General features: G+C 41.2%; 2 protein-coding genes across 3 annotated transcripts in view; both read right to left on the minus strand.

Moving 5' to 3' along the window:
- Positions 1-2,027: 2,027 nt before the first annotated feature.
- On the minus strand, positions 2,028-8,032 carry LOC310806944 (uncharacterized protein; the record flags this gene model as incomplete). The annotated part of the gene is made up of 7 exons (XM_083673224.1): positions 2,028-2,082; positions 6,836-6,885; positions 7,007-7,156; positions 7,262-7,342; positions 7,558-7,605; positions 7,711-7,806; positions 7,922-8,032. 7 exons carry the CDS (start codon positions 8,030-8,032, stop codon positions 2,028-2,030), a joined length of 591 nt encoding a protein of 196 aa, XP_083529350.1.
- Positions 8,033-20,266: 12,234 nt separating this feature from the next.
- The window catches only part of pdzd2 (PDZ domain containing 2), a 77,779-nt gene continuing 74,010 nt past the window's right edge, over positions 20,267-24,035 (minus strand). For both annotated transcript variants that reach the window (XM_083673728.1, XM_083673729.1), the window contains exon 24: positions 20,267-23,765. In XM_083673728.1, coding sequence (XP_083529854.1) covers positions 23,599-23,765 — 167 coding nt within the window. In that variant the 3' untranslated portion in view covers positions 20,267-23,598. The remainder of the gene's footprint in view (positions 23,766-24,035) is intronic.

Here is a 24,035-nt window from a genome sequence, read left to right on the forward strand (position 1 = left end):
AATATTGAGTGGTTCTCGAACTGTCGTTCAGAGAGTCTAACTATTGTTATTGCTCATACTTAGTCTTATTAATGGGCTTGCTGCAGCAAGTCCAACTATTGTTATTGCTCATACTTATTCTTATCATTATTATTCCAATTCTTCCGATTTTTTGGTATGCTACTCCTCCTACAGCTTTTAAGTTATTTACACTAATCAAACTTTACAATGTGCAGAGAGGTCTAACTTGATTTATATATTTCAAACTCATTATATTTATTCAGCTTTTTGTAACTCAAAAACTCCTATCTTTTAACATGGTGGAGTGTTGATTTTGGCGAACATTCTGAGAGCCCCATTGTTACTGCAAGTGCTATGGAACTTTCAGAAGTATTTAATCAAAACAACAGGAGACCTGCAGAACACATTCTTAGAATGATTACACAACAATGCACTCTCTTGGAGCCAGTTCTACCCCACTGAAAGCACTACTTAACCAACCAACTAACCCTCTACCCACTCCACTGAACTACCCCAGGCTCATCCTCTCTATCTATCTATCTATCTATCTATCTATGACTCTATGACCTTTTAAACTACTATCTGTCTTTCCAACCTTATATCTATCTAACCTTTCAACTACCTAGCATCATCTTTTCTTCCTTTCACTGGTCACTACTGGTTCACTAAGTATAACCCATACAGATTGACTTCTTAATTGTTCGATTTATCTATCCTCTCTCATCTATTCATTCTCTCTTGCATCTATCTATTCATCCTTCCATTCAACCAACCTCTCACTTTCTTTCAACTACCCAAAACAGATTCATCAACCCTGATAAAAGCTTTCAGATAACTATTAAGCTTATTTTGTAGCTCCAAAAACCCTTATCTGGTTAACCAACCAACTTACCTCTCTCAACCACTCAACCAACCAACTCTCTAACCACCCCACTGAGCTACCCCTGGCTCATTCTATCTATCTATCTATCTATCTATCTATCTATCTATCTATCTATCTATCTATCTATCTATCTATCTATCTAACATTCTATCCATACAACCAACCAACCAAACCATCTCTAACTTCATCCTCTACCATAATAAGACTAATTTTCAACTACCCAGCAAATCTATCTATCTATCGACACATGTTTAAACCTTTTCCACTACCAAAATGAGACTTTGCAAGCCCACAAAGTTTCTTCTGGAACTTTCTAGTTATTATTATTCATATTCTACCCAGTGCTACAACTATTAAGCGATTCACACCAATCCAACTTTAAAATGTGAAAAGAGGTCTAACTTGTGTTGCGATGACTCATTGTGTGAGCGCTGTGCCGTCCTCAGGGAACAAGCTGAGAAGGACATCCATCTCGTCTAAGAAGTGGCCAAGCTGACCTGGTGGACGATAGATAACAATAATGTTATGTAACAATAATCATGTTAAAGGCATCAGAGAGGGCTGCCGGAGTAGCTGAGCATTTCAAACAGTTCTCCAGCTGGGAGTCACTACTGAGGCCCGTTTCACTTCTCATCCATATTGCTCGCTCTCACAAGCCTACAGACAAGCTGACTGAATGTAAAGCTTGGCACCACTGCAAAAAACCCCGCACCCCAGAGCTATCTCAAGCCAAGAACTGCATCATCAGGTTGGCACACGGAGAAGCCTTCCCAGTGGAGCTTGCTGCGCTCACTGGCAACAGAGACATTCCCAAGAGCAGTTCACTCATCAACCTTAGTCCAGTTGTGGATGAAGACATCATCAGAATCGGTGGCAGAATAAAGCATGCTGAGTTAGACAGTGGTGAGAAGAACCCCATCATCTTATCCAGACAGAGTCACTTCTCCATGCTTCTGGTCCGGCACTACCACAACCAGGTAAAACATCAAGGCCGTCATTTCATTGAAGGCACCATCAGAGCAGCATGTCTGTGGATCGTCAGTGGCAAAAGGCTAGTCAGCTCAATTCTAGAGAGTTGCGTCACCTGTCGAAAGTTCTGCGGCAAAATGGAAGAACAAAAGATGGCAGGTCTTCCGCCAGAACCTTAGCACATCTCCTCCCTTGCGTCGGATTGGAAGTCTTCGGCCCGTGGAATGTCGCTGCACACAGAACAAGAGGAGGCCATGTCCATAGTAAACGCTGGGCAGTGATGTTCACTTGTATAAGCACTAGAGCAGTTCATATCGAAGTGATAGAATCTATGGACACGTCAAGCTGCATCAATGCTCTCAGAAGGTTCTTTGCAATCGGTGGGGTGCTGCTCATCCTAACCCCTGCAATGCTACTTACCCAGAAGGTTGGTGCACCTCCTACTCCTCCAGGAGACTTCACCGACAAGGACCTCTTCAGGAGCCAATGGAGACAAGTGCAGAGCCTTGCCAGCAAGTTCTGGTCTCGTTGGAAGACTGAGTAGCTACCAATTTTGCTACGAGTCGACGGAAGTGGAATGAAACATGCCACAACCTTCAGAAAGGGGACCTGGTGCTGTTAAAGGACAGTCAAGTTCCTTGCAACGAGTGGCCCATGGGGCTGGTCCGCCACACCCGGAAGAGATGGCAAGGTACAGAAGGTGGAACGTAAGACATCTCAAGGTCATACCAAGATATTCTTGAGACCCATCACAGAAGTCATTCTTCTTCTGCCTAAAGAGGACTGATAAGTTAACTTTAGAGTTTTTCATCAGTTAGTAGTGGCATCCCACAGACGGCAGGCGGGGAGTATTCTGCCCTATGGGATGGCAGGACAGTGATGAAAGTGTTGTGTGGTCATTTGATCGTTGTTGTAATGGCTTAAAAAGACACCTTATTTGGCTCTGTTCTAGCCTACCGCTCTAGTCTTACACACACGTTGCTAGGGAAATGGCCAGTAAGTGGTCAGTAACACAAATTATTCTGCTCTGCATTTAATGCGTTGTTTTTAGCGCTCCTCTGGCCAATGTTATATTTATTTTGTGTTTGCGTGGCTGTCTAATTTTTTGGCTGTCTAATTTATTTTGTGTTTGTGGCTGTCTAATTTTGGTTAGATACACCTTAAGGAGGACAGTACACTAGACGTTCACTTAAGACTGATGTAATATCCAAACTGTCTCTCACTACAGGTATTGAACATTTTCTTCTCTCTGTTGTAGCTTCTGTAGGTGTTTACTATGCCCTGACTGATATCAGGATTTTGGCAGAGGAAATTGATAAATTGGCTAATGGTACTGCGCTATCACTAGAAATGTTGGGAAATGAGACTAGTAAGATGAGGAAAGTGGTACTTCAAAAATCGTATGGGCCAAGATATGCTTTATGCTCAACAAGGAGGATTGTGAGCAGCCCTTCTACTTGTTGTTTCTATATTGCCGACCATTCTCAAGGCTTGGCAGTGCAAATAGAACAAATAAAAGATGTTGTGTCTGCCCTGCATATTCCACCGACCTCTGAGTGGGACCCCTGTTCTTGGGTCTCTCCTTTGCTACGGGGCCTTCTGAAACTGCTCGCACTCATTTCGGTTGGTCTGTTGGTAAATGTCATATTCATGTTCCTGAAATGTGTGGTGCTCAAAATGTCTGCCTCAATGATTCAGCACAGTAAACTGTGAGTCATCAAAACTGACGCATGCTTGGTAAGACCTTGGTATGCCTTAAGTTTGAGGACCCTGGTATTTGTCAGAAGTATCAGTGATTAATTTTGATATGACATTGCTTGCTGTTTTTATATTTTTTTACTGTTCATTTCTGTATTTTCTTATTTTTTATGATTATACCTTGTTTCCCACAGAAGAATAATCAACTGTTATAACTAGCTGAAGTAGCCTCTTCTCCTCCCTGGGTTTAATGGTATTAAGAGAATCTAACGGCGATTCTGTATGAGGATGATGTCCTAGAGACAAAAGGGGTGTGTGAAGTAAATGAAAGAATGTAATGTTCTTATTCTTGTTGTTTTTATATTTCCTGTTGTTACTTTTATATTTTTTCATGTTTTTATTATCTATGTTGATAATTCTTGATTATTATACTTTGTTTAAAATAATCAAAGAGGGGACTGTTGGAATTGTACAATATTCTATGTGCCTCTCGACCTTTCACCTAGTGACCGTAACCAGTACACAATGCAGAGACATGAAATCAGATGCTAGGGAAAGGGGGGCCTAGAACCTGTAGCCCTCTAAGGCCAAATTCCATTGCAAGTCTATATATTCTCTGGGAGATGAGACTCCCAGAGAGAGATAACATGTTAGCCTGAAACATTTCTTTGTAAAATTGAATAAAGTACTGTTACGGCAGTAGTGTGTTGTGTGTGTGTTTTTGTTTTTGTTGTTCCCTGTGCCTCTTCCCAGGTTACCGCCCTTTCCCTTCCTGTTGCCATGGTGACGGCATAGGTGTGCCCACCTGTTCCCACGTGGTTATCCAGGGTGGACTATAAAAGGCTGGGAGGAACTCACAGATGTCCCCAGGGGGCCATTCAGCAACCTGTCGTGTTGTGTGTGTTGTGCTACAGCACTAGGGTGGTAGTTTGTGCCGGTGTCGGGAAATTTGACTCTCTTTGAGTGTGTTTAATTACGGTGTTAACCTTATTTTGCTTAACTGCTATCCTTTGTTAAACCAGTCTTCGCTTTCTCCCCTTTTTGAGAAGGTAGTTTTCAGTTTGCATTTTGCAAGTTCTCGGAACTTTGCTATTATTTCGTATGATCAATAAATTATTGGTTTATCTGTATTCTCCCGTCTGCCTCCGCTTTTTGGTCCCCCGGTCCACTTTATTGTTACGCCCCTCATCCCCTAGACCGTAACAAGTACCCACTCCAAAAGATGTTGACCTTCAGATCTGTTTACTTAATCTCATTGCAAACCTGAAAACTATTGTTGCTGCGGAAGAAATTACACAACTATCTAACAGTAGTGCCGATGTTTAACTGATGATCGGCAAAGCTGCAGCTGGAGAAAAGTGCATTTCGAGACTTTCCTGATGTATTACAGACGGATGCCCTTTGAGAAAAAGAAAATTTTGTACAATAATATCTATTTACTAAAATCTGATCTTAAAGAAAGATGTTTTTCTGGAACTTCTTTTTCAAGTTTAATTGTGAATATGATGAAATATTTAAGGATTTCTGAGTAGTTTCTTGACTATTAAAGTGATGCTACAAGATCATTTCTATAATCTCAGCCTACAATTCTAAACGTAGCGCTAAACTGAATTATTAACCCATTATAAAAGGAAACCTTAGTGTGAAGTGTCACCAAAAGAAAAGAAAACACAGAGACATTAAATCAATTTGAGCTACTCTATCACTCATTTATTTGCAAATATATATAATAAGTGTCTGTAGGATCAAAGTAAAGACAGTGAGACTGTAACCCTGCATATCAGAGAGAGAGAGAGGAGAGAGGGGGGGGGCATAACAAGAAGGCATGTGAGGTTATTGTTTAAACTTTAACTAGAATACTTATTGGATTTCAATTAACTACTTATCATCCTTTGCGGTTACCGATGGAATCTGACCCTGTGGAATTCCTAAAAAAGAAAGAGAAGAAAAGAGAAATAGAGAGAGGGGGGAGGGGGAAGTGCAACATTAGTGGTAAGAATAAAATTACTTCCAATCATTTAAAATGACTTATTCCGATTACTTAATAGCAAGTGTGTGTGTGTGTGTGTGTGTGTGGCCCCTCAGAAGGACGCCATGAGGAGCTGGAGGTGGTGCTCCAGGAGGCTCGAGACTCCAACGACCAGAGACTCTGTGTTGAAGTACCAGGGAACCTCCTGACCAAACATGTCATCCAGAAGCGTCATCAGCCCGCCCTGAGGTAAGGCTCTGAGTTACTGCTAGTTCACAGTACTCATTTAAACTGAACTATAGATTGGATGCTAAATACTAGAGAGAAGGAACAGTAACAACATCAAAACTTGTCTGTACCTTCAGCTGCAGCAGGCATCTCTCAGCCTCTGGTTCCATGTTGCTGGCAGGCAGGCAGGAGTGCAGGAGAGAGTACAGACGCTCCACAAACCCACCAGGTTGCTAACAGCAAACATAGGAGGAGAGAGCAGAGAGTCATATGGACTTGTCAACAAAGTCACCCTGTAACAGTGTTCAGTATAAGAACTGTACTCACCACCACCAGGGGCCTCCCCACCATCACCCCAAACAGAACCAGCTCATAGAGGATGTCTATGAGGTTGACATGGCTAATCTAACAAAAGACAAAAACATAATACAACAAATTAGCAATGATATTAAAAAGAAGGACCCAATACAGGCACAGGTAATCAATGTGAGACTATTGAAGTGATAGACTAACCTGATGTTTTGCCAGCTCCATCTCAATGTCAACCTGTTTGGAGGGATCACTCAGGTACCCAACAAGGTCGTCATAGGCACGGATGAACTGTGCCTCGTCCTATACAGAACAAGAGAGACAATGTCAGTAAACGGTTGTTACATTTTCTCTTGATAATTCACTCTGTTGGAGGAAGCCAAAGTCTTACCTTGTGGTTGGCCTGAACCAGTGCTCCCAGCAGGACCTTTCCAGCCACGTACAGCTGGTTCTTGCTCTGGGTGGAACTGAGCAGGGTCTGGTAAAGGGGGGGAAAAAATGGTGAGACACCATCTGACCGAAGACAGAAGAGAGAGAGCACAGAAGAAGGGTGGTTGACTCACTGTGAAGGCCTGGCGTAGGGTGGTGACCCTCAGGGCAATGTCCTCAGTCCTCTTGGTGGTCAGGTAGAGGCTGTGGGAGAGAATGGTGCATGTAAACCAGTGGAGTTACTAAGTGATAATATGGTAAAGGCTTACCAACAGACAGAGTATGAAAACATCCCACACTGAAATGGGTAAACAGGTAAACAGGAAATAGATACTCAAAGAGGAACTCACTGTAGCAGAGGAACCTCTCTCTCCTCAGGAAGCAGGTCCTCCTCCCAGCCCTGAAACAACAACAACAAACATCCAACATCAAGCATATAGAGCAATAACCAGTGCTGAGACATGCAATATGACATCTAATGTTTAAAAAAAGAAAAGGTTTGTGTGTGTGTTAAGTTTGACCTCATAGCAGTTCTGGCCTTGTGGCTCAGGCTCAGTGTACTGCTGCCGAGCTGGTGTGGAGAAAGAGCCAGCCTCCGACCACGCAGTGGAGGACAGCTGCCCATCCGGTCCCATACGCAGGATGGTATTCACCACAGAGATATCTGTCTGCTATTCACAACACACACACATACACACATCTCTTTAGCACATAAGTCATTAGCATTATCAACCAACATGGTCTGTAAAACAAATGTCAGGAAACACTTTTTCTACCTGGTAGGCGTTGAATGTCACAGACACAGACGTCTCGTGACGAAGGTGGGACACAATCTGGGTCACCTTGCCAGCCACGCGCTGTACGAGAGAGACAAAAAGAAAAACGGTTCAATAAAGCAACTATGTCACAAACAAAGACAACTATGGAATGTGCCACTTCATTATTACAAGCTGCATGTCTATCAACATCTGAACCACCAATAAGCAAAAAAAAAAAAGAAAAAAAAAAGAAAAAAAGAAATGATAATAATCCAATGCTGTTTCAGGAAAAGAGAAATGTGTTCAGATCGTACCTGGATCACAGTGAGAGACTGCACCTTTGTTGCCCAGTAGGGGATCCCCTTCAAAACAGAAAGCAGCGAAAATCATTCGTTAAAGTGACAGTCCCATGACACGAGATATGACAGTAGAGTATCTATAGTAGGTTAGTAAAGCGCCTTCCCTACCTCTGGACTCAGCCTTGCCGTCTCTCTAGAAATGGCCCACAACAGCTGAGTCACAGGGCCCCGGACCATGCAAACATGGTGCATCTTCACATCCACCTGCTTTGGAAAGAAACTATAAGACATCAGCCACCACAGTAATAGAATACCATCAATATTACTGATTAGGAAGGCAGTACAACCTCAGAAACATGTGCAAACACGGCAGACATACCTGGGATGGCTCACGCAGGTAGGAGTCAGAGGTGGTGAAGTGGAACGTGCTCCACGCTTCGACCACTGGACCAGTGTAATTCTGCAAAAGGCAATTTTCATTGAAATACATTACAGTAATGTAAGAAAGACAGTGAACATTGTAACAGTGATGAATGGACCTGGGTGTTTGTGTCTTTCTTACCCTAACCATGACAGGCCCACAGTACAGGGGGCTGTATATGAAAGGAATCAACTGCCAGCAACCTGTGGTCTCCTAAAAAATAAAGCAGACCAAGATTTCAAAATCTCACAGAAACATAATGAATTTCAAACGTACAATTATTTTCTTTTCAAAGTTCTACCTCAAGGATGCTCTGCACATCGTTGACATCCTCAAGGATGCTCTGCACATCATGGACATCCTCAAGGACGCTGTGCACATCGTGGACATCCTCAAGGATGAGTGGCACATCCTCCACGACCACACCCTGTTCAACGTCCACCAACAGCACAGCCAAGGCCTCCACCTGGACCCGGTCAGTCCTCTCTACATAAGGACAATAATGACATAGAACCACCCATGTGTTGCTAGAATACAAAACAACATAGCACAAGTCCAAAATGCACATGCCTTCCCAAAATGCATGGTGCTGGCTAGCAAGCTAGCTAGTTCAAGCTAAAGTTAACTCTTAGCAACCCTACCACACTGTCAACGGGTTACTTAGCCACCTAGCAGCTAACAATGCTATCATTGCTTCTAACTGGCAATATAGTCGTTGAACACAAAATTTGTGAGATATGTGTCTACTGTAAAATGCCATTAAATGTCACCTACCCTCTTCGAAGTCGCTGTCGCTTTCCTCTTCACGATCGCGAACCCTGCAAAAAAGAAAACACGAACAACCTGTCGTAGAGACGGCAGACCGCAGTCCACGCACTCGCTCAGCCAATCCTGAAAAACACCGAGGCATTTTTCAGTCCGTTTTGCTCAGAAAATCAGCCGGTTTGTGTCGATGTAAACATCAACTGAAGTCTGTTGTTATCTGAACTGAACATTCCATAGAATGTTGTTAATGTTCTATATTGAAAGGTTGCACAGCAACACATAGTTTTGAAAATAATTCGTAATAATGATACATGACGTGTATTTTCAACACTTTTGCAAAATACGTCACCTCTAGAAATAGAACATGAGCAGCATTCTATGGAATGTTTCATCCAGCGCTACACAGCAACACACTTGATGTTGATGTTTACATTGAGACCCAGCTGGTTTTCTGAGAGCTAGCATTGCTAAGCCATTAGTAAAGAAAGGGACTGAAAAATGTCTTGTTTTTCAGAATTGCCTGCGCGAGTGCGTGGACTGGGGGCAGCCGTTTCTACGACAGGTTGTTCTTGTTTTCTTTTTTGCCGGGCTCCCGTTGTTTAATTACATTTTACAGTAGTAGACACATAGTCAACAAATGTATCTGGGTAAAGGCAAGCCCACTAATAAGACTAAGTATGAGCAATAACAATAGTTAGACTCTCTGAACGACAGTTAGAGAACCACTCAACATTTGTTGTGAAACACAGCACAAGTCCAAAATGCATGTAGGTGACTAGTTCAAGCTAAAGCTAACAATGCTACCATTGCTACTAACTGACAAATAGTTATGCCTTTACCCAGATACATTTGTTGACTATGCGTCTACTACTGTAAAATGTAATTAAATGTCACATAATTAAACGTGGAAGTCGCTGTCCTCTCAACGGGAGCCCGGCAAAAAAGAAAACAAGAACAACAACCTGTGGTAGAAAGGCTGCTCCCAGTCCACGCACTCGCGCAAGCAATTCTGAAAAACACGAACACACTTTTCAGTCCCTTTCTTTGCTAATGCTAATGGCTTAGCAATGCTAACTCTCAGAAAACCAGCTGGGTCTCAATGTAAACATCAACATCAAGTGTGTTGCTGTGTAGCGCTGGATGAAACATTCCATAGAATGCTGCTCATGTTCTATTTCTAGAGGTGACGTATTTTGTTGAAAATACACGTCATGTATCATTATTACGAATTATTTTCAAAACTGTGTTGCTGTGCAACCTTTCAATATAGAACATTAACAACATTCTATGGAATGTTCAGTTCAGATAACAACAGACTTCAGTTGATGTTTACATCGACACAAACCTGCTGATTTTCTGAGCAAAACGGACTGAAAAATGCCTCGGTGTTTTTCAGGATTGGCTGAGCGAGTGCGTGGACTGCGGTCTGCCGTCTCTACGACAGGTTGTTCGTGTTTTCTTTTTTGCAGGGTTCGCGATCGTGAAGAGGAAAGCGACAGCGACTTCGAAGAGGGTAGGTGACATTTAATGGCATTTTACAGTAGACACATATCTCACAAATGTTGTGTTCAACGACTATATTGCCAGTTAGAAGCAATGATAGCATTGTTAGCTGCTAGGTGGCTAAGTAACCCGTTGACAGTGTGGAAGGGTTGCTAAGAGTTAACTTTAGCTTGAACTAGCTAGCTTGCTAGCCAGCACCATGCATTTTGGGAAGGCATGTGCATTTTGGACTTGTGCTATGTTGTTTTGTATTCTAGCAACACATGGGTGGTTCTATGTCATTATTGTCCTTATGTAGAGAGGACTGACCGGGTCCAGGTGGAGGCCTTGGCTGTGCTGTTGGTGGACGTTGAACAGGGTGTGGTCGTGGAGGATGTGCCACTCATCCTTGAGGATGTCCACGATGTGCACAGCGTCCTTGAGGATGTCCATGATGTGCAGAGCATCCTGGAGGATGTCCACGATGTGCAGAGCATCCTTGAGGTAGAACTTTGAAAAGAAAATAATTGTACATTTGAAATTCATTATGTTTCTGTGAGATTTTGAAATCTTGGTCTGCTTTATTTTTTAGGAGACCACAGGTTGCTGGCAGTTGATTCCTTTCATATACAGCCCCCTGTACTGTGGGCCTGTCATGATTAGGGTAAGAAAGATACAAACACCCAGGTCCATTCATCACTGTTACATGGTTCACTGTCTTTCTTACATTACTGTAATGAATTTCAATGAAAATTGCGTTTTGCAGAATTACACTGGTCCAGTGGTCGAAGCGTGGAGCACGTTCCACTTCACCACCTCTGACTCCTACCTGCATGGGCCATCCCAGGTATGTCTGCCGTGTTTGCACATGTTTCTGAGGTTGTACTGTCTTCCTAATCAGTAATATTGATGGTATTCTATTACTGTGGTGGCTGATGTCTTATAGTTTCTTTCCAAATCAGGTGGATGTGAAGATGCACCATGTTTGCATGGTCCGGGGCCCTGTGACTCAGCTGTTGTGGGCCATTTCTAGAGAGACGGCAAGGCTGAGTCCAGAGGTAGGGAAGGCGCTTTACTAACCTACTATAGATACTCTACTGTCATATCTCGTGTCATGGGACTGTCACTTTAACAAATGATCTTCGCTGCTGTCTGTTTTGAAGGGGATCCCCTACTGGGCAACAAAGGTGCAGTCTCTCACTGTGATCCAGGTACGATCTGAACACATTTCTCTTTTCCTGAAACAGCATTGGATTATTATAATTTCTTTTTTTTTACTTATTGGTGGTTCAGATGTTGATAGACATGCAGCTTGTAATAATTAAGTGACACATTCCGTAGTTGTCTTTGTTTGTGACATAGTTGCTTTATTGGACCGTTTTTCTTTTTGTCTCTCTCGTACAGCGCGTGGCTGGCAAGGTGACCCAGATTGTGTCCCACCTTCGTCACGAGACGTCTGTGTCTGTGACATTCAACGCCTACCAGGTAGAAAAAGCATTTCCTGGCATTTGTTTTACAGACCATGTTGGTTGATAATGCTAAAGACTTATGTGTGTATGTGTGTGTGTTGTGAATAGCAGACAGACATCTCTGTGGTGAATACCATCCTGCGTATGGGACCGGATGGGCAGCTGTCCTCCACTGCGTGGTCGGAGGCTGGCTCTTTCTCCACACCCGCTCAGCAGCAGTACACTGAGCCTGACGCACAGGGCCAGAACTGCTATGAGGTCAAACTTAACACACACACAAACCTTTTGTTTTTTTAAACATTAGATGTCATATTGCATGTCTCAGCACTGGTTATTGCTCTATATGCTTGATGTTGGATGTTGGTTGTTGTTGTTGCAGGGCTGGGAGGAGGACCTGCTTCCTGAGGAGAGAGAGGTTCCTTTGCTACAGTGAGTTCCTCTTTGAGTATCTATTTCCTGTTTACCTATTTCAGTGTGGGATGTTTTCATACTCTGTCTGTTGGTAAGCCTTTACCATATTATCACTTAGTAACTCCACTGGTTTACATGCACCATTCTCTCCCACAGCCTCTACCTGACCACCAAGAGGACTGAGGACATTGCCCTGAGGGTCACCACCCTGCGCCAGGCCTTCACAGTGAGTCAACCACACTTCCTCTGTCCTCTCTCTCTTCTGTCTTCTGTCAGATGGTGTCTCACCATTTTTCCCCCCCCTTTACCAGACCCTGCTCAGTTCCACCCAGAGCAAGAACCAGCTGTACGTGGCTGGGAATGTCCTGCTGGGAGCACTGGTTCAGGCCAACCACAAGGTAAGACTTTGGCTCCCTTCAACAGAGTGAATTATCAAGAGAAAATGTAACAACCGTTTACTGACATTGTCTCTCTTGTTCTGTATAGGACGAGGCACAGTTCATCCGTGCCTATGACGACCTTGTTGGGTACCTGAGTGATCCCTCCAAACAGGTTGACATTGAGATGGAGCTGGCAGAACATCAGGTTAGTTCATTCACTTCAATAGTCTCACATTGATTACCTGTGCCTGTATCGGGTCCTTCTTTTTAATATCATTGCTAATTTGTTGTATTATGTTTTTGTCTTTTGTTAGATTAGCCATGTCAACCTCATAGATATCCTCTATGAGCTGGTTCTGTTTGGGGTGATGGTGGGGAGGCCCCTGGTGGTGGTGAGTACTGTTCTTATACTGAACACTGTTACAGGGTGACTTTGTTGACAAGTCCATATGACTCTCTGCTCTCTCCTCCTATGTTTGCTGTTAGCAACCTGGTGGGTTTGTGGAGCGTCTGTACTCTCTCCTGCACTCCTGCCTGCCTGCCAGCAACATGGAACCAGAGGCTGAGAGATGCCTGCTGCAGCTGAAGGTACAGACAAGTTCTGATGTTGTTACTGTTCCTTCTCTTTAGTATTTAGCATCAACACAGAGTCTCTGGTCGTTGGAGTCTCGAGCCTCCTGGAGCACCACCTCCAGCTCCTCATGGCGTCCTTCTGAGGGGCCACACACACACACACACACACACACACACACACACACACTTGCTATTAAGTAATCAGAATAAGTCATTTTAAATGATTGGAAGTAATTTTATTCTTACCACTAATGTTGCACTTCCCCCTCCCCCCTCTCTCTATTTCTCTTTTCTTCTCTTTCTTTTTTAGGAATTCCACAGGGTCAGACTCCATCGGTAACCGCAAAGGATGATAAGTAGTTAATTGAAATTCAAGTATTCTAGTTAAAGTTTAAACAATAACCTCACATGCCTTCTTGTTATGCCCCCCCCCCCTCTCTCCTCTCTCTCTCTCTGATATGCAAGGTTACAGGAGTCTCACTGTCTTTACTTTGATCCTACAGACACTTATTATATATATTTGCAAATAAATGAGTGATAGAGTAGCTCAAATTGATTTAATGTCTCTGTGTTTTCTTTTCTTTTGGTGACACTTCACACTAAGGTTTCCTTTTATAATGGGTTAATAATTCAGTTTGCACATTATAAGCATGTGTTGCATTTATAGCATTAGTAACAGTGCAGCCACATATTTTCAAACTATTTGAATTGTCACTATCTATAAATGAATCATTAAAGAGAAGCTACGGGATATTGCAACTATTTCTGTATTATTTAACCTCTTGTTTTGTGTCTGAATTATCAATGCATAGTTCGTACAAATATAATGAATTGAATCACTGTTTTATCTCATTCAGCCACAGACTCCCTAGTTTATCATCACCAACTTTAGAAGCAGCATTACTGTTAAGTGTCACTTTCATTTTCTTTCGTGTGCCCGTGGCATTGGTCTGCATGGATTCCACACACATACGCACCACACTGAGGGCATGTAACAAGGACCTGTTTCTGCTGATTAGCGCTACGTTTAGAATTGTAGGCTGAGATTATAGAAATTATCTTGTAGCATCACTTTAATAGTCAAGAAACTACTCAGAAATCCTTAAGTATTTCATCATATTCACAATTAAACTTGAAAAACAAGTTCCAGAAAAACATCTTTCTTTAAGATCAGATTTTAGTAAATAGATATTATTGTACAAAATTGGGCTATAAGAATCTCAAAGACAGAATCAAACGTTTCACCATATACAGTAGTGATTTTGGTGTCTAGTGTCAGAGGAACATATTTTATCCCCACATTAAGTAAACAGAACTGAACTAATTCAAATGTAATATCCTCCAACTTTACATCAAGAATAAAGATACATTGTGTACTGTGTATCCTATACCAGTGTAGTAATACTATAGCAGCAATGTATTAACATGTTGATACTTAGTAATTAGGTAATTACTTGGTATGTATATTGTATAGGTCGCCACTACATCTAATCTATGAGAAATGGTCATCATGGTTAGGGTTACATGATGGTCGTGGATAAAGTTCGAGATGGTTTGGTTGGTTGGTTGGTTGGATGGATGGATAGAATGTTAGATAGATAAATACATAGATAGGATGAGCCTGGGGAACTTCAGTGGAGTGGGTAGACAGTTGGTTGGTTGAGTGGTTGAGAGTGGTAGAGTTGGTTGGTTAATGAGATGAGAGCTTTTGGAGTTACAAAGCTTAATAGTTTTAAAGGTTTAATGGTTATCAGAAAGCTTATGTCAGGGTTGATGATGATTTTCTGGGATGTTGAAAGAAAGGAAGGTTGATTGGATGGATGAATAGATAGATGAGAAAGGGGAAGAATAGAAATATCAAAACAATTAAGAGGTTAATCAGTATGGGTTATACTGAGTGAAACAGTAGTGACTGGTGAAAGGATGATGGCCAGATAGTTAAAAGGTTAGATAGATAGAATGTTAGAAGGTCATAGATAGAATGTTAGAAGGTCATAGATAGAATGTTAGATAGCTAGATAGATAGATAGATAGATAGAAAGAATGAGCCAGGGATAGTTCAGTGGAGTGGGTAGAAAGTTGGTTGGTTAACCGGATGACAGTTTTTGGAGTTACAAAAAGCTTCATAGTTTTAAAGGTTTAATGGTTATCAGAAAGCTTTTATCAGGGTTGATGATTTTCTGGGTAGTTGCCTGGTGGACACCCTGAAGAAATTACACCCTCGCCATTTGTCAATTCCTTTGCGATTATAATGTGTCCCACACCTCGTCCTTTGTTGGCAATGATATTTAAGGAGTGTCGCCGAGGGCGAGGTTAGTATGGCCTTTTCCCGGCCTAAACACCACACCCAAGGTTACCAAGTCACAACTGACAAACCATCAACTAACAGGACCACTTCTGACAGAGCGTCAGCTAAGAAAACCACAAAGGAGAAAGCTTCAGCTACCAGGACCACTTCTGACAGAGCATCAACTACAAAAATGACAATCAAAAAAGTAACAAAGGGGACTTCAAAGACCAAGAGAGCATTAATAAAGGAGGAAGAAGACACCAAGACTGAGGCCAACAGACCTAGGCCTGACACTATACAAACCCCTAGCAAAATGGCAAAGTACAGTGTGCAGAGGCCCACAGGGGGCAGAAGGGTGCATGAGAGGAAGGAGGTCATGCCACCACCACCAAAAGTATCACAGGGCCCATCGGAGCCAGGGGATATCTCCTCACCGGAGTTATCAGAGATAGAGATACCGCCCGACTGGGTGGTATTGGACGAGGCCCTCAGCTCTCCCTGCTCACCTCAGTTCCCATATTCGCCGCTCACCAAAACAGAATTGATCATACTGGAGCCAATGGCTGAGGTTCCTGAAGATCCTGTCCTGCCAAACCTGATGGGACTGTGGACCCCAGAGGAGGCTCCTGAAACAGTCTTCAGCTTCGATTTAACCCATGACATAGAGATACAGAGGTATGACCCGTTGCCGATTCTTACTCTAGACACAGAGGATTTTCAGTTAGATTCCCCACCAGGAATGGCCTATGGAGGAGAAGTGTCCTTCCTTGATTTCATCTATGGAATGACCCTGTTTGATGTGTAACTGATTGATGACAAGTTGATTCAAAAGTGTATAACCACTAATTGATGACAAGTTGATTCAAATGTGTGTAACTGATTAATGATAAGTTGATTCAAAAGTGTGTAACTGATAAGTTGATTCAAATGTGTGTAACTGATTAATGACAAGTTGAGTCAAATATATATAATTGGTTAATGATAAATGAGTTCAAATATGTGCAAAAGGCAAAACTGAATAAAATAAATTATAAAGGTAGTGTATGACTCCGGGTCAACATATCTGGTTGGACCTTGTAGTGATAACGGTTTAACTGATACTGAAGTAGGCAACCAAATGCATTAATGTTTGACTGTATAATTCTTACTCAGAAATGATTGCTGAAGGAGGCCACCATACTAATGTTTGACTGTATAATTCTTACTCAGGGATGATTACTGAAGTAGGCTAATCATGTGTGCTAATGTTAATTGTATACCATATGTACTAAATGTTAACTTTGAGAAAGGCCTAGATTAGTATGGCACAAAAATAGAGTAGGATTGCAGAAGTCCACAATAAGAAGTGGCCTTGAGTCCAGTTTGAGCAGGAGAGTGATAAGTATGTCTAGTAGACATAACAACAGGTGCCCTTATGCCCATGACTAAGCATGGGTGCGAACCCAGGGTGATGTAATGAATTAGATCGAATTCTATGCTTGACTGAGAACTAGATCGAATTCAATGCCTGACGAAATGAACTAGATAAGAAAGGGTGGGGGTAGAGGAAAGCCCCATTGCAAATTATAAAAAGAGCTCCCTGGAGCAGTACAACAGACTTTTCCCCGCTGTGGAGCGTAACACCTGAAGGCTGGAGCAGGACTGAGTGTGTTGAAAACCACCCCGAAGTGGAAACTGGAGCCTCCATACTCTAGCAGATTCTCCTTGTCCGGAGCTCACACTCTGATTGAATTCTGACTGTCGGCCTCGCCACACTAGCACAACGGAGGACCTTGGCGGACCTTTGTTTGGATAACAACAGCTCTGGCGGATAGAGGAACCGGCTATGCTCGACGGGGTGAAACTGGGACTTCTCTAAATTTCACAGGCAGAGTAGGGACAGACTGATAGGTTTTATTATTTTCTAATTTTTATCATTTTTGAATACTAGCATTTTACCATTTAATCACTCTGCCTGTAATGCTGTAATGTTTTAAGCCATCATTAAAGAATTTAACCTGCATTTAAAGGAACAGTTTTCTCAATTTTAATTCTTAATTTTATTTTTTATTTTTTTATTATTTTTTTTTATTTTTATTTTTATATTTTTAGTCATTCCATCCCTCATAAGCCTTTTTACCTCCTCCTGGTAACATAAAATATTATAGACTACTGTGCATAATACATCTTAGGATCTGAAGGGTTATATCTGGCCCCTTATTACCTCCTTTGGGTAAATTATCCTTACCGATAAACCCTTTATCCGCAACCACACCAACTGGCACTCATATCAGATTAGAGCGGTCGTTAACCATAGAGACTACCCACTTCTGTGTACAGTTTTTAGGTTTGGGGTGATTTTTCAGTGCAGCTGAGGTTGGTAGAGGAAGATATGGGAGGAACTATGGGATGTAGACCGTTAACAGCGGAGTGAATCTAATCGACACCAGCCTACATAGGACCAGTCAGCATCTGACAGGGTAAGACCCCTCAGGCTGAGGATCCATAACCTGTTATCTGAGGGTTGGTCGGGGGTTCTGTACAGAGCCTAAATTCCCGGGAGACAGGAGAAGGACAGAAAGATGTCCTTGGAGTTACCTGGGTTAGGCCCATGGCCACTGGTCTCCTGTGTTGTCCTTGACACACGTTAACGTATGGTTAAAACTTACAGTCATACAGTGCATTCGGAAAGTATTCAGACCCCTTCACTTTTTCCGCATTATGTTATGTTACAGCCTTATTCTAAAATGGATTAAAAACATTTTTTTCCTCATCAATCTTCACATAATACCCAATAATGACAAAGCGAAAACAGGTTTTTAGAACTTGTTACTAATTTATTAAATTAAAATATCACATTCAGTACTTTGTTGAAGCACCTTTGGCAGCGATTACAGCCTCAAGTCTTCTTGGGTATGACGCTACAAGCTTGGCACACCTGTATTTGGGGAGTTTCTCCCATTCTTCTCTGCAGATCCTCTCAAGCTCTGTCAGGTTGGATGGGGAGCGTCGGTGCACAGCTATTTTCAGGTCTCTCCAGACATGTTCGATCGGGTTCAAGTCCGGGCTCTGGCTGGGCCACTCAAGGACATTCACTTGTCCCGAAGCCACTCCTCCATTGTCTTGGCTGTGTGTTTAGGGTCGTTGTCCTGTTGGAAGGTAAACCTTCGCCCCAGTCTGAGGTCCTGAGCGCTCTGATCCGATATGATCGATTGTCTGTCACACAGGCATGAGCAAATCATTATCAGTTATTATTAACCATGAAATTATCTTTTGGAGTCAATCAAAATATAATGTAATGTTAACTTGTGTTAGTTGGTCATGTGACCACATTAGTATTGAGTTCACTTCATCATGCCCATAACTGTTTGAAGTAATTATTGGGAATAAATGTATGTCCTATTTTTGACCTGTCCTCTGTTCTTCAGTGTTTTATTTCCAATTCTTCACGGGAGGTATAGAAAGATCAAAACAATTAAGATGTATGGATTATACTGAATGAAGCAGTAGTGACTGGTGAACGGTAGAAAGGATGATGTTAGGTAGTTGAAAGGTTAGATAGATTGAAGGTTGGAAAGATAGAAGGTCATAGATAGAAAAGATAGATAGATAGATAGATAGATAGATAGATAGATAGATAGATAGATAGGATAAGCCTGGGGAGTTCAGTGGAGTGAGTTGGTTGGTTTCGGTATCAAAGTTGTGAGTGTAAGTTGAGTGTAAGTGGTTCAAAATTTGCATCTTTTGGTTTCCATAGACCTTGTTAAAATGTGAACTTTCAAGTCTGTAGCATTTAAAAAGTTGAATAGGTAACAAAACCAAAAGTCATAGCAATGTGAGTTAGTTATAAGTATGTCGAAGAACAATAGTTGAAGTAAGCCCACCTGATACGTTTCTGAAGAAACTTTGTCGGCTTGCAAAATCTGATTTTGGTAGTTGATAAAGTTAAAAAATGGTTTGGATTCTTGGATGGATGGATGGGTGGGTCGGTAAGGTAAGATAGCCAGATAGATGAGAGAAGGTTTGATAGGTAGATAGATAGATGAGCCTGGGGTAGTTTAGTGGCGTGGCTAGAGAGTTTGTCGCTTTAGTGGTTGAGAGTGGTTTCCGTGGGGTAGAACTGGTCGCCAAGAGAGTGCATTATTATGTAAATATTCTAAGAATGTGTTCTGCAGGTCACATGCTGTTTTTAGTCCTGAAAGTTCCATGGCAGTTGCAGTGGGGCTCTCCGAATGTTGGCCTAAATCAACATTCAAATTAAAGTTGGATTTGTATGTCTGTCTGTCTTAAAGGGTTAGTTAGTTAGGTAAGTTGTAGCAGGAGCAGCAGTGAAAAAATAAAACCCTATAAAGATATTCATTCCAAAATCACATGAATCATTATCCTTGCACTCAGATGGCTCAATTCAACTTATTGAAGTGTTGAAGTGCATAGTTTCACACACCTGTCCACATGATTCAGCATCAGTGAGCATCTTGGCAAAAACCTATTCATGGATTATTTTTACACATACTGTATACACCTTGAGAGGTAAGAAGAAGCACGAGTACTTTTACTTGTAATTAGAGGAACTGCCTTCAATTCTTAATCTGACACCCCAAAGTAAACTAACAGGCGGACAACACAGTCAGACTCTCAAAATGAGATTAGGAGTAGCTTTCTGCACCTACAGTATGTGATGAGGTTAACAATCAACTCCTGACTAATTGTGGAAATTATTTGCCATTTATTGGAAACCTGACACACAAGTGTAAAAGGAATGCACATTTGCTTACACTGACCCTTCAATATATTTACTTGGAAATCTACCGTAGGGAACAAATTAAATGTGATTTAAATAAAAAAAATTAAGACTAGAAAAGGTGACTAAGAGAAAAGCAAAGATCTGTAAGCCCTGAACTTTGAACACGTTCACATTCAATTAAACACATACCTCTAGTGCACCGTTAAAATAGACAATTAACATGCTTTAATGGCACAAAAAGTGTACATAGTTGATTCAGATTTGTAAAAATATTCGAAGTACAACATACAGCTTTTTACAGAGATACCACATCCAGGATCAATTCAGCTCAGAGTCCAACATAAGTAATGGACCCAGCTCAGATCATATTACTACAGGGATTGTGCTCCCTAGCACATAAAGAATTATACACTACAGTGCCCTGCATACTATGACCCCATTGTAATTTCTGATTTCAAATCCAAACTGTTGAAGTATAGAGCTAAAAGAAGAAAACATGCTTTCTCTTTCCAATACTTATGGAGGGCACTGTATATGACACTCCTGTTTTAGAGAGCAACCTCAAAGAATGAAACAAACAGCTGCATGATTAAGTCAGTTGTGTAATATCAAATATATAATATTAAAACCAAATGCTAAAATGAACACCAGAAAATAAAATGTACAAGCAGAAAAACCTGGATTGACACAATAGCTGTCTGATCATCAGAAGATAGCAACAGCATTTGTTCCTTTCCAACTTTATTCAAATCGTCGATTTATATTTGAATTTACTAATAATCTTGCTGTGCAACTTCATATTTTCATTGCAGCTAAAATCTTATTTTGAGCTAAAGTCTCAAGATAAATATTGTGCTATATGACACACTTTACAACACTTTTTATGCATAATCCCCCTAATTTCAGTGTACCCAAAAGTGAGGAAACAATTGGCCTGACAGGTGTTTCTGGTTCCAGTCCAGTCAAGGAAGCCATTATGAGGCTAAAATATCAGAAAAAAATCTATCAGAAACAGGCCAAAACCTTAAACCTACCAAAAGCAACATTTTGGAACATGATTAAAGGAAAGAAACCACTGGTGAGCTCAGAAATCGCAAACGGCCTGGTAGGCCAAGGAATACTTCCACAGTGGACGACTGAAGAATGCTCACCATGATTAAGAAGTACCCCAAAACAACTGTCCCACAGATCAGGAACAATCTCCAGGAGGTAGGCGTGAATGTTTCAGAAACTTCCCTCTGCAGAAGACTTCACCAGGAGAACTACAGAGGCTACACTGTAAGGTGCAAACCACTAGTTAACCACAAAAACAGGATGGCCAGGTTATGGTTTGTGTGTTTGAAAATTGGAAATGTCTTGACTGGCCAAGTCAATCTCCAGATTTAAATTCTATTAAACATGCATTTCACTTGCTGAAGAGGAGACTTAAGGCAAAACGTCCTCAAAACAAACAACAACTGAAGATGGCTGCAGTACAGGCCTGGCAGAGCATCACCAGAAAATACCTAGTGTATGGTGGGGTCAATGGTTCACAGACTTCAGGCAGTTATTGCATGCAAAGAATTGTCATGAGTGCTTAGTTTGGACATTTGATAAATCTGCCCCACTTTTGGGTACCTTGAAATCGGGGGACTATGCATAAAAAGTGTTGTAATTTCAGAATGGTGAAACCAATATGTACATAAATACCATCAAATAAAAGCTGAGAATCTCTACTTTAACCTCATAGTAATTGTTTGATTTCAAGAGCTCAAGTACACAATACATTTAATAAGTCTCAGCCATACTATTCATCATGACAGTATATTCAAATTAAAAAGACACAAACAGAAAGACATTCAGTCACCCTACATCAAATGCACATCTTAGTGCTTAAGAAATGTATGGTACAACTAAATTAATCAAATGTACATACTGTATTACAATCTACATTATTTACAATAAGCATTTGAAATACATTTGTGCTTCATACTGTACAGGCTGGGTGTATTTTAAATGGGACCCTACCATACAACATAGCATACCAATATTAAGACAGACCTAACAAAGAGTTAATCCTCTCAAAGTTCAATCTAAACAAACTGCAAAATAAAAGTGTTCACTGAGATACATGCATTGGGTGTGCTGACAATACTTAGACTGACTTTTTGGTTGTTTTTTGAAGTTGATTGACCAATGTAACAATACCTACAGTATTGATATGATGATTATTGCAATACACTTCTTAAAGGAGAATGTGTTTACAACAGGGGGTTAATCAGAATATCCAGCAGCAGAGACATGTACAGGGCCGTACCATTCTAAAAAGGGGTGGGGGGGGAGTGATCGTCACAGGCAAATGACTCACAACTTGTAATGAATGCTTTGACAGTCAAAATAGCTGATTGATTTCTTACAATTATTATGAAATTAAGTGACACTACAACGTTGCCTTACATGTTGATTGTCTGACGCTTGTCAATACAGTGTTGCTCCTCACAATAAGTAGGAGAAGATCAGACACTTGTGCTAGAGACTGCAACCATGAAAATTCACACTTACTGTCTGAATGAGTGGTCAAGAGGTGGTATGATGATATGAAGGTATGAATGGTATGAAATAACGCAGTCAATTTGGATGTTAGAATAAATATGAGTCAAACTGAAACTGCATTAAAAATCACTGCACATCCTTATACTGCTCACTGAAAATTGCTTAATTTTGATATACCAAATTTGGAGCAGTGGAGCTTCAGAACCTTCGTTTTCGACAGCAGTATCCATACATGCACATTTCAAGTACAAAGTAACTACAGTATTATTGTAGTATTCATCAAGCAATTTTACATTTCCAAAATAGTACAAAGTAACTACAGTATTATTGTAGTATTCATCAAGCAATTTTACATTTCCAAAATACAGCACTTTTTGAAGGACATGGAATCACAAGTCTTTTTGACACAGATATCACAGTAATTTCCGTTGATGCAGGTAGGTGATCGGTATGTATTGACAGATCAGGGTGTTGAGATAAGTGGTAAAGGATTTGAAAGGCAAGTCAGGATTTCCTATTATTCATAAATTAATCACATATTTCAGAGCAAAGATGCCATTATTGTAGATGGCCAAGTAACAGGCATGATCTTTTGTCTTCTCTCTTATCAAGCTTATCTTCCACCAATGGCAATTGAGATTCAGTACCTACCCAGTAAGCATCAATGCTAACAACACAACAACAGTCCTTTTTTTTTTTTTGCATGTTTGATTAGACTATAACGAAAACATGGTGATGACATGATTATCTTCTGAGATCAAGAGTAAAACTATTACAATCAGCAGTTACTACCAAGATGTAACCCTACATTGCACACCACAGCACCAGTACCTCAAAAACCCTCTGAGCAATTCATTAATAAAAACACTAATCGTCCGAAGATGACGGCTTAAAAAAAGTATAAAAGTGAAAACCCTAGCCTCTCTGGTCCTCATACAAACACTCTTCCTTGACCTGGCTTTGGCACGCTATTTGATATAGTTCAATTTCCGGGCCAAATAACTGTGCTGTCATACAGAAGTCCTGGGTTTACGAATGACTAACTGGACCGGGCCTTCGCTGGCGGCTTTGATAATGTTCCAGGCGTCGTAGTGCATGAGGCCCTGCAGAGACCTGCCGTTGATGGACAGAACTTCATCACCCACATCAATGACCCTGGACAGCTCGGCGGCACCCCCTACAGGGGAAGGGAGAGCATGGAGTTAAGTTCAGATACAGAGACCGTTGAGTTCTCGATCTCAAGACCATTGAGTTGCAAATCATTTTCTTGGTGATGATGACAAACATTGTAAATTGTTAAATATGTTCTGCATAAATGCAAGTCACTGATAATTATTACCATTTCGTACCAACAAGGACTTGTTATTGCTAAAGTACACTTAAACCCTGTGTTATAGATCAGATAGGATTCTGAAACCCTCTTCACATAATTGTAAAAAAAAAAAGG

This window comes from Argentina silus, assembly GCF_951799395.1.
Source record: "Argentina silus genome assembly, chromosome: 7".
Classification (NCBI taxonomy): Eukaryota; Metazoa; Chordata; class Actinopteri; order Argentiniformes; family Argentinidae; genus Argentina; species Argentina silus.